Consider the following 14,032-nt stretch of genomic DNA (forward strand, 5'->3'; position numbering starts at 1 on the left):
GGATAGTCTTTGCACATGCGACAAGTTTTAAATATAGCCAACCCTCATCAGCTTTAGCGACCCTACATCTCTAATTTCAAATGAAATATTGAATGAACTCATCAAATCTCTAATTTCAATGATCAATTGTACAGAGACAAAATTCAAAACGGAAAAAAGTGAAATCAGAAGCAAATAATTATTAAATAGTACTAAAATACGATTTCCTAATTCAACCGGTTCATACGTTATAATATGAATAATCAATTCGCATGTTATAATATGAATAATCAGTTCGCATGTTATAATATGAATAAACGGTAGTATTTCATTATAATATACTTGTTCCATGATAACACTATCATTACTCGTACAACAAGAGTTACATCCAGAAAGTAATGGATTCAAGTGAAGGTAACAACAACTATACCAAATCTATAAGATTTATCAAAAGAAAAAAAGAATTTAACCCCAAAAAGAGGAAAAACATGCTATGAATTCAAAGGTCTGTGAAATCTGTAGAATCCATTTGTGCACTGACAATTCCTACAAGCCTCGCTGCTCTGAAATCCAACCTGACAACACAAACACACCGCCTGAGTCACCCCCGCCTTATGCACTGTCCCAAAAACCTGGTAATTATTCTGCTGCAGTCTTGACTCGGCCGAGTTCCCCGACGAAGCCCGAGTTGGCTCGGACTGGAAGGGCTCCAGCCCAATTGAAAGATCCAAGTTGAGGTCACTACACTTGTACATATAATGATCTTGCAATTTCTGCTGTTGCTGTTGTTGGTCTTCCTCTGTGGTGGTCCCACTGCTGGCCTCTTCTATGTTGTCCTCTTCCATCTTGGGCTTGAACAATACAATATTGCTGTTGTGGTTGTTGTTGTTCGAGGAGGTTTTGTTGATGGTTTTGTGATGCAATATGGAATTTTTGTTGGTGGTTTTATCGACGACGGCGGATGGCGGAGAAATGTTTCTGAAATCTAAGCGAGAAGCGGGTGTCGTGGCGGCCGCGGCGGCGGTTGTGGTTTCGTTGAGCGGACGGTGGGTTTGAGGGTCGAGGCCACGGCTGATGAGCTTCCGCTTGATGTGTGTGTTCCAGTAGTTTTTTATTTCGTTGTCGGTTCTTCCCGGCAATCGCCCCGCAATCAATGACCACCTAAAAATAACAAATCAAATTACAATTAATAAGAATGATAATTGACTTTTCCAACGATCATTTCGCCTAGTAAGAATGATCATTGAATTTCAATGATTCAATGATTATTTCGTGTTGAAGAAGGTTCTGAGTTCAAATCTCATACGAAATCTGGTTGTTGTTTATAAGAAAAGTAGTTAAGATTGACAAAGTGATTTCCGAACAATAATTTTCCCAGCAACAAACCAACCAACAAAGAAAAGTGGGCCATGAATAAGATTACATACTTGTTTCCAAGTAAGCTATGGAGCTTGATGATGAGCTCATCTTCTTCTTCTGTGAAATTTCCACGCTTGAGGTCAGGGCGAAGGTAGTTTATCCATCTCAGCCTGCAGCTCTTGCCGCACCTAAGCAACCCTACAGGCATTAATTGGACACAAAAATAAGTACAAATTCAATTAATTTAAGCAAAACTAAATCATGGGTTATAATTAAGTACATATGAAACAGTATTATATATATATATATAGATAATTGAATTTAAAGATTTGAAATTATATATATACCAGCGGCTTTGGGGAGGGAGCGCCAGCAGCCTTCGCCATGGACGCGGATGTAATCGATGAGGCGCTGGTCTTCTTCTTTGGTCCAAGCGCCTTTGTTGGTGTGAGCTTTCTCACAGCAAGGTGACCTCCCCATCAAATTTTTTGTTCTTGTTCTTGTTCTTGCTGCTTAATTTTTGTAATGATTAATTAAGAAATCAGATTGAACAGAAGACAACAGAACTGCAATAAATAGCTATATTGGAAGAGAGAGATTGTGGTATATGTAGCAAACAGTGAGTTGTTATATGGATAAGTAGGACTGGTTTTTTTGTGGTGTTTTGTCTGTACCCGTTTTGAAAGAGCTGAAAAGGATAAGAAGAGAAAGACCAGTACAATTCAGAACAGAGAAAGAGAGAGAGTTTTGGTTTTGTTGAAATTTTGGGAAGAAAGAGATTTATATGTACAAAGGGTGGGGATGATGAGAGAGAGAGGGAGAGAGAGATTTATGAGGAGAGTTGAGGTGGGGAGGGAAGGATTTGACCGAGTTGGTGAAAATGACGAGTGGTTAGTGGTTACAGATAGGGCTGGATTTTGGTAGGTAGCTCTACTTTTACGTCACATTCGGCCCCTTTGTGGGCTCTCTTTTTCTCTCTCTCTCTCTCTCTAATGTCAGGATTCAAAAATCAGACTTTCTTTTTTTGTTTGGTGTAAGAGTTCCGTTATTAACATTCGTTTTAGCGTGCGTGAGTGACTGTAATCGTAAATTAAGTCGTAATTATATTATAAGATCTAATCTCATTAGACGCGTATTCGAACGATTGTTTTGAACTTTCTATCTTGATAATAGAAGAAAAAAGAGGAAACTATGGGAATTCTAAATCAATGTCCAAACTCCAAGTAGGAAACTATCTCATTCGTCATTTCCATGTGGCTTAAAGGGACACACAACACAACATTAGGACAATTGCCTGCCTACCAAATTCCTGCTGGCTGAGGTTTCCTTAGTTGGCTTATGGTGGTGCCTTACCCGAGGGCATATTTGTCTTTTAGCTTAAGATAGACCACATGATCTTATCTACATAAATATATACCATAAAAAAAAAATAATAAAAATTAAACTTTTACGAATTAAAGAGGGATTTTCCGAGTCATATTTTAGGCGGTTGCTTATCCAATCCATCCTCATAGTATTCTCAAAAGCATTATCAAAGGTGCTCTAAAAAGGTATTTTCTTGTCAAAGGAGGATTGAAAAAGGGGCTCAAGTGAATATTGGAAGAGCGGGGAAGGGATATGATAAGGTAAAAAAGTACGTGTGTTTTTGTCTAGTTGTAGCCAAGTTCAATGGAAAACTTTAAGAAGGAAAAAAAAACAACTTTATGAAGATAAAACCGAAATAAAACCAGGTGGAGCTCACATGCCAAGGTGATTCTATGTAAACTAACAAAAATATTTCTGTCCAACTTTTTATTTTTATTTTTATATATTTTAAAAGAAAGAAAAAAAGCTAATGCACTTGTCTAAAAGCCTTTAGCTCAGGTGACATGTGATTAGGGTTGGGTCTCAAACTCAATCTGGTTGAACCGACTAAATTGATTGACCAAAAAAAAAACTGTAGTAACTTGTTTGATTTGATTTTAAATCGGGCCGTAATAATTCGGTTACAATTTTGAGCCGGATGTTATGAAGAGACAGTGCAAGGTAAGGAATCAATCAAGTGGGAGATGAGATAAACTCCCACTAAACTACCAAAGACCAAAAGAACACCTACAGAAACAAATGGGTTTATATATTGGATCAAGGAAGAAGCTTATTGTGCAAATGGATTTCAACAAAAGGAGGGAAATGATTACACAAAGATATTTTCACCATTTGTGAAGCTAACCACAATCAGCCGGTTGGTGCTAACTAGAGTGGGGACATATATGGAACCTTTATTGAGAAGTATTACTGAGACCAGTTGATGTTTCAACTTTCAAAGGCTTGCTAATGTCTTTTTCCACTGGATTACCTTTCTGATATAAACCTAAAATGCAAAACCCAGAATCTAAAACCAAGATGCTCAACCCTAGACCCAATACCAATGTCGTTTTGGACAAGAACACATTCTACATAAGTAAATAAAAACATTAGTAAAATATCCTATTCCATTTTCAGCAATAAAAAAATGTCAACTAAATTAGAGAAATAAAAGAAGGAAACAATTGGTCCTTGCCGAGTGGGGCACAAAAATAAGGGCAGCATACAGTACCTCAGTGGAATATCAAAGCATACCGACAATCCGATCACCAAAGGAAAGGAGAGAATTTGATTACTGCAAAAGAATTTTCCCTTGATCCGTTATTGTACATGTACAATGAATTTTGAGTAACAAACTGCCAAGTCGCTGAGTAAACCAACCAAAAAAATCAATACCTTAGGATACACTTACCTCTACTCAAATGAAAGAAAATTTCACAACTTATTTGAATGATACACTAATTTTCTAAAATGACAATTGAATGATACACTGAATTACAGGTGAACAAAAAAATTGTAACCCTAGTGAATAATTTTATGTATTGAAATCAGTCTTGTTTGTCATGTTACTGTTTTCGTTTCTAGCTTCTGCTTCTTTACACATACAATCTGGCATGGGAAATGTATATAGTGACGCACTGGGTTTTTTCAGTTCAACACCCTTTTGGTCACTATGGCGAAGCATGTCTCGCACCTGTCGTTTGAAATCTTCCCATCTGCGAAATAAGAAATGTCGATGAACAAACATGTAAAGTTGCTTGTATAAGCTGCTTTATACTGAAAAATGAGGCTGTGAATGAACAGATCAACAAGAAGTCATTGGAGGTAAAACAAATTGCATACATGTTTGTTTGTTTATGTGCTTAAACTTCCATTATTTGCCCCTTTTATTATCCGCTAATGTAATCTTTATACAACTAATTTCTCTTATATAATTTGGAATCGACAACCATAACAAACCCATTACAGTGAATCCTGAGGTTCTCAAAGTTAACAAACATCAAACAGATGACAATGCACATTCCTAGCCTACCACAAAACAAAAAGTTGAACGGTAGAACTATGATTTTTGTATTCTCAATCGAATTTTAATATCTGTAATATGCACAAATTTAAAATGTAGAAAGACAAAAAACTGTTATTAGTTACCACTACCCCCATGTTGTAGCTTACATAAATAAAGAACTACTTATTCAACAGATCAATACAAATGTAAATGGACAGTTCAACCACATTTTACCTGATACTGGGATTATCAAACAAAAGCGCTAATTTTCTTTTATCAGGGTTGATTGTCTTCGAATGTCCACCATAGAGATACCGCCTGTGACCCATCAAGAAGTGTGGAAAATTTCCACCCTGAGTGGTGACAAATACTTCACTGTGAAGGCAAACCGTGTAATCAAGAGCAGCCAATCTAGATAAATGGCCCTACATCAGAAATGTTGGCATTGAAAAGATTAACTTGACGCTAACCCAATGGACCCACTGTAGAGATGGTATAATTAATATATCACTACTTTCAAGCTAATGCTTGCTTTTGTTCTCTGTGAATGCAAATAACATGCCTCATATGGTACCTGAAAAGGAGCAAGTTCTTCTGCAGTAGCCAGTGTGTCTTTCATTTCCAAGCGTGGAAACATCTGTTTAAGAGGAGCCATGTACTTCTCAGCTTTATAAATTTTTCCTGCTGCTATGTATACTGAGGTGGTATTATCAAATCCCATTCCCCTGAGCATCATTCCTACCTACAGCATAAGATACTTAATTGGTCAGAGTTCAAAAAGAATTGCACACTAATCATAGTATGCAAAAGAGATGACAGAAGGAAAACAGAATCTTTCACAGTAATCAGATTTCATTCATATTGGGTATGCCCCATATTTTTAGCTATAAAACCCTATTATAGCTCCCTACTCCCTAAATAATAAAAAATTACAAAAGTAAACTGAAAACATAAACCTGCAATACATTTTATAATTACTGGAAGCTCCATGACGTATCTACTTCAGTTAATTATTACTACTGTTGTTGTTATACTCCAAAGTAGTTGATTGTAGTAGAAGTAGAAATTATCTGTTAAAGATATCTGAACATTCCGTCATAGGCAGGCTTGTTCTGTTTAAGGAATTTAATTTCAAGTGTTTTAAGAACAGTTTACCCATGCAACAGAAAAGAAATTAAGAAATTCAAATCAAAAGAAGGAAAGACAGCTTTATACCTCTAACGGGGTTAAAGGGCATTTCCCATCCACACGATTTGCACCTGGCCTTATTACTCTACCCCTTCTCCTGAATTTTCCTCTCCAACCTCTTTCTCGAGCAATATCCATTTCACGTTTCTCTTCCTCCCCACCATCATATTCACAGCAAGAAAACGCAACCATGTCCTTTGATAAAGAGAATAGCATTTAGAACTTAAGGAAAAACAGCTACTGAAGAACTCAGAAACTGTTCATTTAAAAGATGAACAAATATACACCTCTTCAAATCGAAGATGTACTGAAACATATTTTCCCCCGCTGTGGGAGCTACTTTTAATCATTCGATCAACCATTTTATCTGCAAGAATTCTTATAGAATTTGAGAACCTCAGTGCTTCGAAATTGGCTAAGCATCTAAGCCTTTGCACATTTGAAGGAACTGCCTGAGCCAATCTGTTGGAAAAAGGTGCAATGCGCACAGCCCTGCAATATGGATTGAGGGAAACTATATATAGCTGTCACATACAATGTAATGCACACCCATGTACATATATATATACAGTGAGCTTCAGTTGAGGGATCCCTCAAATAAGCTTATTTGAGGGACACCCTTGTAGGGCCCACTCCGTATTGTATTTCACTTATTCAAACCATCTATGTTGTAGATATTCATTCAAATATCATCTCTACAAAAAATCACTTGAATCCGATATCATTTGACCACTCAATTGAATTATTGAAATTTTGGTACTTTCTTAAAGCACGGTGTTCATTGATTTTGGACACAATTGGATGTCGAAACGGTTTCCAATTTGTCTAATTTTTTGTAAGGATGATCTATGAATGTAGACTTAAAAAATAGATTGTTTGGATCGTTGAAAAAAAATTTGTAGGGGACACTAAAGGGCGTCTCTCAAATTATATATATATATATATATATATATATATAACAAATTGTAATTATAAATAAAACTATAGGTAAGAAGCATACCCCATTTTCTCCAACTTTGGGAGGACCTTTTGAAGATAGTAAGCTGGACTGGACCAACCTTTCACTCTCAAATTCACAATGTTGCTTATATTATTGTCAAACCGCTCAAGTATATCACCTGGGAGCTCCCTGACCACATTCACATGATTTCTGAGAGCATGAATGAAGAAATCTTCATCAAATATGTTTCCAAAGTGGCTGCAACAAGTTGAAAATAGAGTGGTCAATACCTTGCATTATCAAAAGATGAACTTTTCAATATCATACTGTCACGCTTTACATATACTGTCAGTAGTGGCCAGCATTTTCCCCTTCAAAGTGGTCAAATTTTGAAGCTTAGGACCCATTAGACAACCATGCACCAATCAAAATGCTGTGAGATCATATTGTATATTGCATCCAATATATATGCAAACCTTTGCACGAACTATCTTCTTGGGCTAGCACTTTTTGATGAAGCCTTGCATAATTACAACTACAACCCTGCTTCATTTAGGGAAAATGTCTTCCCCTTTCCAGAATCAACAATTATTTTGCAAAGGAGCTTTAAGTGCAACTCAACTTCATTTAAACCCTTCATAATAAAAGAATAATGGAGAGATGGATTATATGTGATGGTATCAAAGCAGATTTGCAGAGAAAAGAGTTGATGGATGATGTTGATCACACTGCCAACTACGGAAGATGGTAGGGAAAGGTCTGGATTTTGGGAAATTGAGAAGGCTAGGAAAATTGATTTGTGGACTTGGATCTAATGAGGATGGAGGTGACTTGGTTTTGGGTATTAAGCTAATGAAGAGGGGAATCAATCTCAGTTGGTTTTTCTCAGAGCATTTTGTTATTTTAGGGAGACTGGGTAATTGGTATAGGTTTTTATTTTGACATTTTCTTTAGTATCTGATTTGGAAAAGGATAAAAGAAACCCAGCCAGAATGCATCATTTAGAGTTAAGGTTTTTCTTAAAAATGAAAAAAGAAAACCCAAGATCTGAGTACCTCATAGGTAAAGTCTTATTGCACATTCGAGCGAGCACCTGTTAAATTAGGTGTACGCCCTTTGACCTTTTTCCAGAGCAGAGGTGTTTCTCTGCAAGCCTTACCCCACATTCCAAAATGACCCCAAGCCCTAATCCTAACCCCCTTTTCTTAAGTTAATCATGGGTGATGGTACCCCCATAGGTAGGGAACTATCATAGCAGCGCCCCAGCCAACCTTTGTTATTATGGCAGCACCCCAATTGGCTGGACACTGCCATGCAGCATGCCTCATGTCTGGGCACTGACATGCTGCCCAGCCAAATTTTTTTTATTTCTTAATTATTTTTGTCCTTTTTAGGTAATTTGTAAAAATTTATCAACGAGAGAGAGACAGAGAGAGAGAGACAGAGAGAGAGAGAGAGAGAGAGAGAGAAGGAAGAGAAGGGGTGCAGAGTATTTTTTATTCTATTTTATATTTTGGGACAAGAGCAAGGAAGTGGGAAATAAGTGCACTACAATAACCAAGGACGATGCAAGAGCAATCTAGCAATTAAGTTAGCATAGTTATATTGTGCTGAACTAACTATGGCAGACTATTTAGAAAGATAATAGAATACAAAAGTCACCACGTAGATGGTAATGCAGCTGATGGTGATTAAGATCATAATCATAATGGTACAATAAATCAAATAATCACCTTGAGTCTCTCCAAACACTATTTAGATGAAAAATTGGGATCAAAAGAGTTGCATTCAAAAGTCCAGCCACAGCAACTGCATCACATATCTATATTGAAGTTGTGAAGATAAATGTCAGAGGAAAAAAAAAAGGGAAAAACCAAGAGGCACAAGACATGGTTGAGACAACTATTTTAGACGCAAGTGTCCAAATCTAGCCTATTCATGAAATTCACGCACAAACTTTTTGTCCAAGTGTAGTTTTAGGTGGAATAAAATGAGAACACAATCCCATATATATATATTCATGTACGTTTCTGACTAAAACTATACAAAGAAATTTAGCATGAAAGGTTGCCAAACTGTCAATGAAATTGCTATGATTGACAGTCCAGTGACATATCACACCAACAGAAAAAGAGCATTATATATGCATATAGTTTGTCTCTCCTACGTGACAACAATGTGCAAGAACAATGTGCAACGCTCCTTTTCGTTATTAATTAAGTGTGCATATATATATATATATATATATATATATATGCATAAATCAAGCCTCCTCAAAAAGACAAAAGATTCATAACCAAAAGTACAAAAAGACAGTTCCTTGGTGTTTCCAAAACAACACACTTCATCCACATTAAGGAGTATATTTTCACTTTGTAACCAAAAAACAAGAATAAAAGAAAACTTTAAAATGAACACTACAAACTCTGTAACTGATTAATTTCTTTATGCAAAGATCCAAACCACAAACATCAAAATAACAATAAATCAAACGAAGGGCTGATTAAGAAAATGAATTTCAGTTGGATACAATCCACCTACCGATAAGCGCTGCTGGTTTAACCCACCATTCGCTTCAATTATAAATAAACCATTTGACTGTGGTAATGCTGTTCGTACGTTCCCACCAAGTATTAAAAAACAGAAGTTAGTTATTCATTTAGTTTTAACAACCACATAATTATTCATTCTATTTGCCAATTATCAAATAACACAAATTCAAATTCAAATTCCTGCCACATTAAGTTAAAGATAGACGAGCGAATAGAAGCAATCTAAACATAATAAGGAATAACATATCACTTAACGAAAACATGTCATATATCTTTCTACAAAACATCTTTCAATAAGTATTTTTCCACACAAAATGTGAAGATGAAGCATGATATCTTGGTAAACATACATTTGTGCATGTAAGTGTGTGTGTGTGTGTGTGTGTGTGTGCACTGGACAGAGACGGAGTGTTTTTCCTTTTGGAATAAACCAGGTTTAGTATTTTCTTATGCACCCTCCAACCCTATCTATCCACCAGTGTACAGCATGCACGTGGTGATATTCTCTTTATCTGGCATTTGAGACCCATATAAATTATAAGGCCTCATCTAAAAATGGTTGAGAGTGTAGTGGAGGGCGCGTATTGCCAAGAGAGGCTGCAACACCCACTACATGATGAGTTTGACTAAGCAAAATCGGGTAACCAGTAAAATAAATGTATCCATCTGTCAAACAAAATAGGTCATTGTCAGTTAACAGTGATCCTCATATGGAAAACTCAAACCTTCTTTTGGTGTATCTTTGCTAATACAAGGCTTCCAAACTTGATGCACTTTTGAATTCCACACTGTCATCAACTGCACGATTTTCATATCAGTATGTAGTCAATTCACATAGTTCACATTGGCTGTAAACATCATTAAGAAATTTTTGCAGAAGTGCATAAGAAAAGATACTAACCCTTCAGAAGAGGTTACTCTAGAGGGCTAGAGATTGCAGTGATTTCGTATAAAGACAGTAAATTTTTGTATCAAAGGTATTTTGATTTGATGACTGCAGTGTTATTTTTGGCTATGCTGATTAAATTAAGTGTCCTTTATACAAACCCAAATCAAGAAATCCTAATACGTAACAGAAAGTAGACAACAATGCATATCAAACTGAACAAATAAGCATGCGCATTGATTGGTATAATGCTCAAACTCTAAGAACTTACAAACACACAACAAAAAGCTGTATTTTCAATCCCACAGCCAATCCAATACAAACAACGTTTGGATAAAACAGAAAAAGCACTTACAAAATTGTGAGTGTGATTGCTCTCAGCCTGCATATAAGGCCAAAGCTTCTGAAAAACCTGAGGGCTCCTATACAAGGAGCCCGGCGGCGACCGCTTACTAACAACAACAACAGCGTTTTTCAAACTAACTACATCGAAGCTCACCGAGCCCATATACAACAACATCCCCGAAATGTACAACAATGGCGCGAACAAAAGCACGCCTCGGCGCTTAAAAACGACCGAAATGAGCAAAACCACAACTTTCTCCACAATGCTCTGCTTGGGGCCTCTGCCGCCGGCGTTCTTGTTCCGGCCGTGGCGGCAGCGTGGGGAGGACGGCGGAGAGCCGGCGGCTCGGGGATTGCCGAGCCGGCTGTAGCCGTGCATTGGAGGAGAGAACTAGGGTTCTAGAAATTTCTAGAGAGAGGAGAGTCGAGATCTGATTGTGGGAGAGAGGAGATGAGGAGGAGACATTATGTGATTACATGAGAGAGAGAGAGAGAGAGAGAGAGAGAGAGAGAGAGAGAGGTTTTGGGTGGTTTTTGGGGAAGACAAGATAATAAAGGAGAACGCGTGGGGAGGGCGGCTGTCATGATTCACGGGAACTGGAGATGCCAGCTTTGATGAGAGAGTGGTGTGGGTGCGTGGGTGTGTGGGTGTGGTTTCCGGTGGCCCCATAGTGATAAGAAAAAAATATTGTTGTTTTATCAAGTGAAAAGCTTATCTTCACTCAATCAAAATGCACAATTTAGCAAACTACTCGTTAGTGTAGTGATTTCAAGTATTTACTCCCTCAGACAAGGTCCTGGATTTGAGTTTTAGCATCTGTATTGTGTGTGTGAGTTTAACATGCTATCGCCCCTTTTAATAAAAAAAGTACTCAAAAATAAATAAATAAATAACTGCACAATTTATTTTCAACCAAAAATAAACACAAGTATGGCAACCTCCTAGCAATTTTATTATCTTCACTCTCTAAGTGGTCAATAGCATGCCATTCGTCATGTATTAAAAGTGTTATGTTTGATTTTTCTCTCAATTTCACTATATCTATATATCTCAATTATGTTCTTTGACACAATAATTGAAAGAAATGAAATCTATTAGTTATTCATCAAAGTTTCATTTATTCAATGACTATAATTAAACGACACTATATAGCTTGAAAACGTAGAAAAAAAATTCGTTTATTTACATCAATCTTTCAAGGGGCTCATTCAAGATTTACTCGTATTATTACTCAACATAAAATAATTTGATTTTAGCTCATTAGCATAGAGGAAGACAAAAGAGAGAAACACAACATGAAATGGGTTCAATAAACCAAGCACAACATAAATAAAATTTATAAAATAATAAAACTAAAACAAACGGTAAGTGAATTTGACAGAGTAATAATACATGTGCATTGGGCTACGTGACCTATTTATAGACAAGAGATGGGATGCATCTATTGTGATTTCTTCTATGTTGGACTAATGACATTACTTTGTATGAGGGTAGCATGGCAAGTGACATGGCGAAGGACAACTTTGTTCCTTCTTCATGTCGAAGGTGGACACATTCTCCATTTTCGAAGAAGGGTTCGGTGTGGTTACAAGGTTTGGCAAAAGGGCAAACTAAGCGATTCTACACCCAAAGAGGCCTTTAGCATGCACGACATCATCTTACTGTTCGATTCTTTGTCGATATTTATCAGTCATATGTGGTATAAACAATGTACTTTATAAGATTATGGATCAAGTATGCCAAGTTATGGTACCCTATTGTAAAAATTAATAATAATGTAATTGTAGTCCTTATTGTAGTACATATGTTTACTTGAAAAAGGACTTGACTTTACCTCTCCGAGGCCCACATTTTCCAATCGACGATAATATAGATCCTTACAACAATATACAGACAAATACGATATTATGAATAGCGTTAACTGACATGGTAATGCAAATGAAACAACCACCTCTAACATTAGGATTTTAAAATGTAAGGAAACTGACATAAGGATTCTTAGCGTCGCCAGCACCAACAGAGGCAGCATCATCAACTTTATCGGAGGCACTAGTTTAGCCCTTGTTTTTTTGTCAACTGTTGTACCTCTCACGGCGTTGATGGAGATGAAGGTTACTAGACTTTCACCCTATTTTTTGGCGTCGAATGTCGTACCCCTCATGGCGCCCATGGATTGTGTGTCCCCCAACTTGGGCCACACACAAGATTGGTATTTCACTTCCTAGGCTAGGCATGCCTAATCCTTACTATTGGTGACACTCAAACACAAGACCTCTCTTGCACAAAACCCCCACGGATAATGGCAGAGCCAAGAATTTAAGTGAGATGGAGCACATTTAAAAATTCAAAACTCTTTTCACTTTCTCTATTGTTACTTTTTGTATAAATAATCAAACATTTATTCATAATATCAAAATATATGCAACTCAAAAGAAATTTAGACATGACAATAAAATAGAAAACTAAGGAAAATGGGGGGAATTTAAGAATTTAAGAGGAATTTCATAATATTTGTATAATATTACTATAACTAAAGAATAATACTAGTCTTACCACATTTTTAAAAATAAAAAAAAGAGTTTGAATTTTTTATATTTTATTTTTTGAGAAAAAACGATTTCAATAAAGATACGGAAAAGGTTACAAAATATCCTCCACCAAAACATCACACACGGCATCAGGAGGATCCTGAAGCCACGATAATGTTTCTGGTAAGGTAATTGCCAAACGAGCTAAGCGATGCGCTGCTAGGTTAGCTTCTCTATAAGCAAACTGAATAGAAGTATTCTCTAACTGGGAAAGGAAAAACTTACAATCTGAGAACAAAAAACTTAAATGGGATCTATCCTCATGCACATCTTGAACAAACTGTAACACCCCTTGCGCATCACTCTCAATCAGCTTTGGACCTGGTCCATTTTTACCCTAAATGTGCCTCCTCTCACTTAACTTCTTAGCTTTAGCACTGTTGGAGAGAGGGTGTCACGATCGAGAGAGAATGACACAAATCTATTTCAAAAAAAGAAAATTAATTGAGACATTAACGGGGCATTGTTGAAAATGAGTTGGGTATTTAGAAGACGGGCATCTTTTTTTTATATTTTTTTTCTTGAGAAATTCTATGATTGCATTCATAATTCAGCAAAAAAAGTCACTAGCCACAAAAGGGCCAACGTAGCTGTCTAATATTAAAATTAAGAAAATCTGGTGTGTCTCCACTAACGATCAGGCAGGATCGTAGAAACTCTGGCATAGACATTCTAAGTAAGATTGCAAACTTAGAATAATAAAAAAGAGATAAAGCTTGAAAAACTAAGCCATAACAATACAAATAAAACTCTCATCAAGGAGAGATGAAAAACTCTTACAAAGGAGAGATGAAAAACTCTCACAAAAGGAGAGGTGAAAACTACACAGAGAACCCAAAGAGTCT

The 14,032-nt window shown here is 36.6% G+C and overlaps 2 protein-coding genes across 4 annotated transcripts; both read right to left on the reverse strand.

The window, feature by feature from the left end:
- Nucleotides 1–279: 279 nt before the first annotated feature.
- Nucleotides 280–2,198, reverse strand: LOC117621678 (transcription repressor MYB6-like). Its single transcript, XM_034352240.1, has 3 exons — nucleotides 1,686–2,198; nucleotides 1,407–1,536; nucleotides 280–1,140 (listed from the first exon to the last, which is right to left on the reverse strand). Exons 1-3 carry the CDS (start codon nucleotides 1,816–1,818, stop codon nucleotides 471–473), a joined length of 933 nt encoding a protein of 310 aa, XP_034208131.1. The 5' UTR covers nucleotides 1,819–2,198; the 3' UTR covers nucleotides 280–470.
- A 1,750-nt stretch (nucleotides 2,199–3,948) lies between these two features.
- LOC117632903 (O-fucosyltransferase 9) lies at nucleotides 3,949–11,253 on the reverse strand. Of its 3 annotated transcripts, none has more exons than XM_034366539.1 (11): nucleotides 10,609–11,253; nucleotides 10,093–10,165; nucleotides 9,357–9,424; nucleotides 8,549–8,637; nucleotides 7,106–7,186; nucleotides 6,876–7,004; nucleotides 6,163–6,367; nucleotides 5,903–6,070; nucleotides 5,262–5,429; nucleotides 4,922–5,112; nucleotides 3,949–4,397 (listed from the first exon to the last, which is right to left on the reverse strand). In XM_034366539.1, the coding sequence occupies exons 1-11, from the start codon at nucleotides 10,975–10,977 to the stop codon at nucleotides 4,217–4,219; spliced, it is 1,722 nt and encodes a 573-aa protein (XP_034222430.1). In that variant the 5' UTR covers nucleotides 10,978–11,253; the 3' UTR covers nucleotides 3,949–4,216. The 3 variants fall into 3 exon arrangements, with proteins under 3 accessions (XP_034222430.1, XP_034222421.1, XP_034222439.1); XM_034366530.1 differs by having other exon boundaries at nucleotides 6,876–7,025; XM_034366548.1 differs by lacking the exon at nucleotides 7,106–7,186 and having other exon boundaries at nucleotides 6,876–7,073.
- Nucleotides 11,254–14,032: the final 2,779 nt, after the last annotated feature.

This window comes from Prunus dulcis, chromosome 1 (assembly GCF_902201215.1).
Source record: "Prunus dulcis chromosome 1, ALMONDv2, whole genome shotgun sequence".
Classification (NCBI taxonomy): domain Eukaryota; kingdom Viridiplantae; phylum Streptophyta; class Magnoliopsida; order Rosales; family Rosaceae; genus Prunus; species Prunus dulcis.

Excerpts from the sequence above, each read along its gene's own strand:
- LOC117632903 (XM_034366530.1), bottom strand. The coding sequence starts at position 10,977 with ATGCACGGCTACAGCCGGCTCGGCAATCCCCGAGCCGCCGGCTCTCCG. Across the intron at positions 10,166-10,608 it reads GCAATCACACTCACAATTTT|TTGATGACAGTGTGGAATTC; the intron begins GTAAGTGCTTTT and ends AAAATCGTGCAG. Across the intron at positions 5,430-5,902 it reads GCCCTTTAACCCCGTTAGAG|GTAGGAATGATGCTCAGGGG; the intron begins GTATAAAGCTGT and ends CTTATGCTGTAG.
- LOC117621678 (XM_034352240.1), bottom strand. The coding sequence starts at position 1,818 with ATGGGGAGGTCACCTTGCTGTGAGAAAGCTCACACCAACAAAGGCGCT. Across the intron at positions 1,537-1,685 it reads CTCCCTCCCCAAAGCCGCTG|GGTTGCTTAGGTGCGGCAAG; the intron begins GTATATATATAA and ends TAATGCCTGTAG. Across the intron at positions 1,141-1,406 it reads CATAGCTTACTTGGAAACAA|GTGGTCATTGATTGCGGGGC; the intron begins GTATGTAATCTT and ends TGTTATTTTTAG.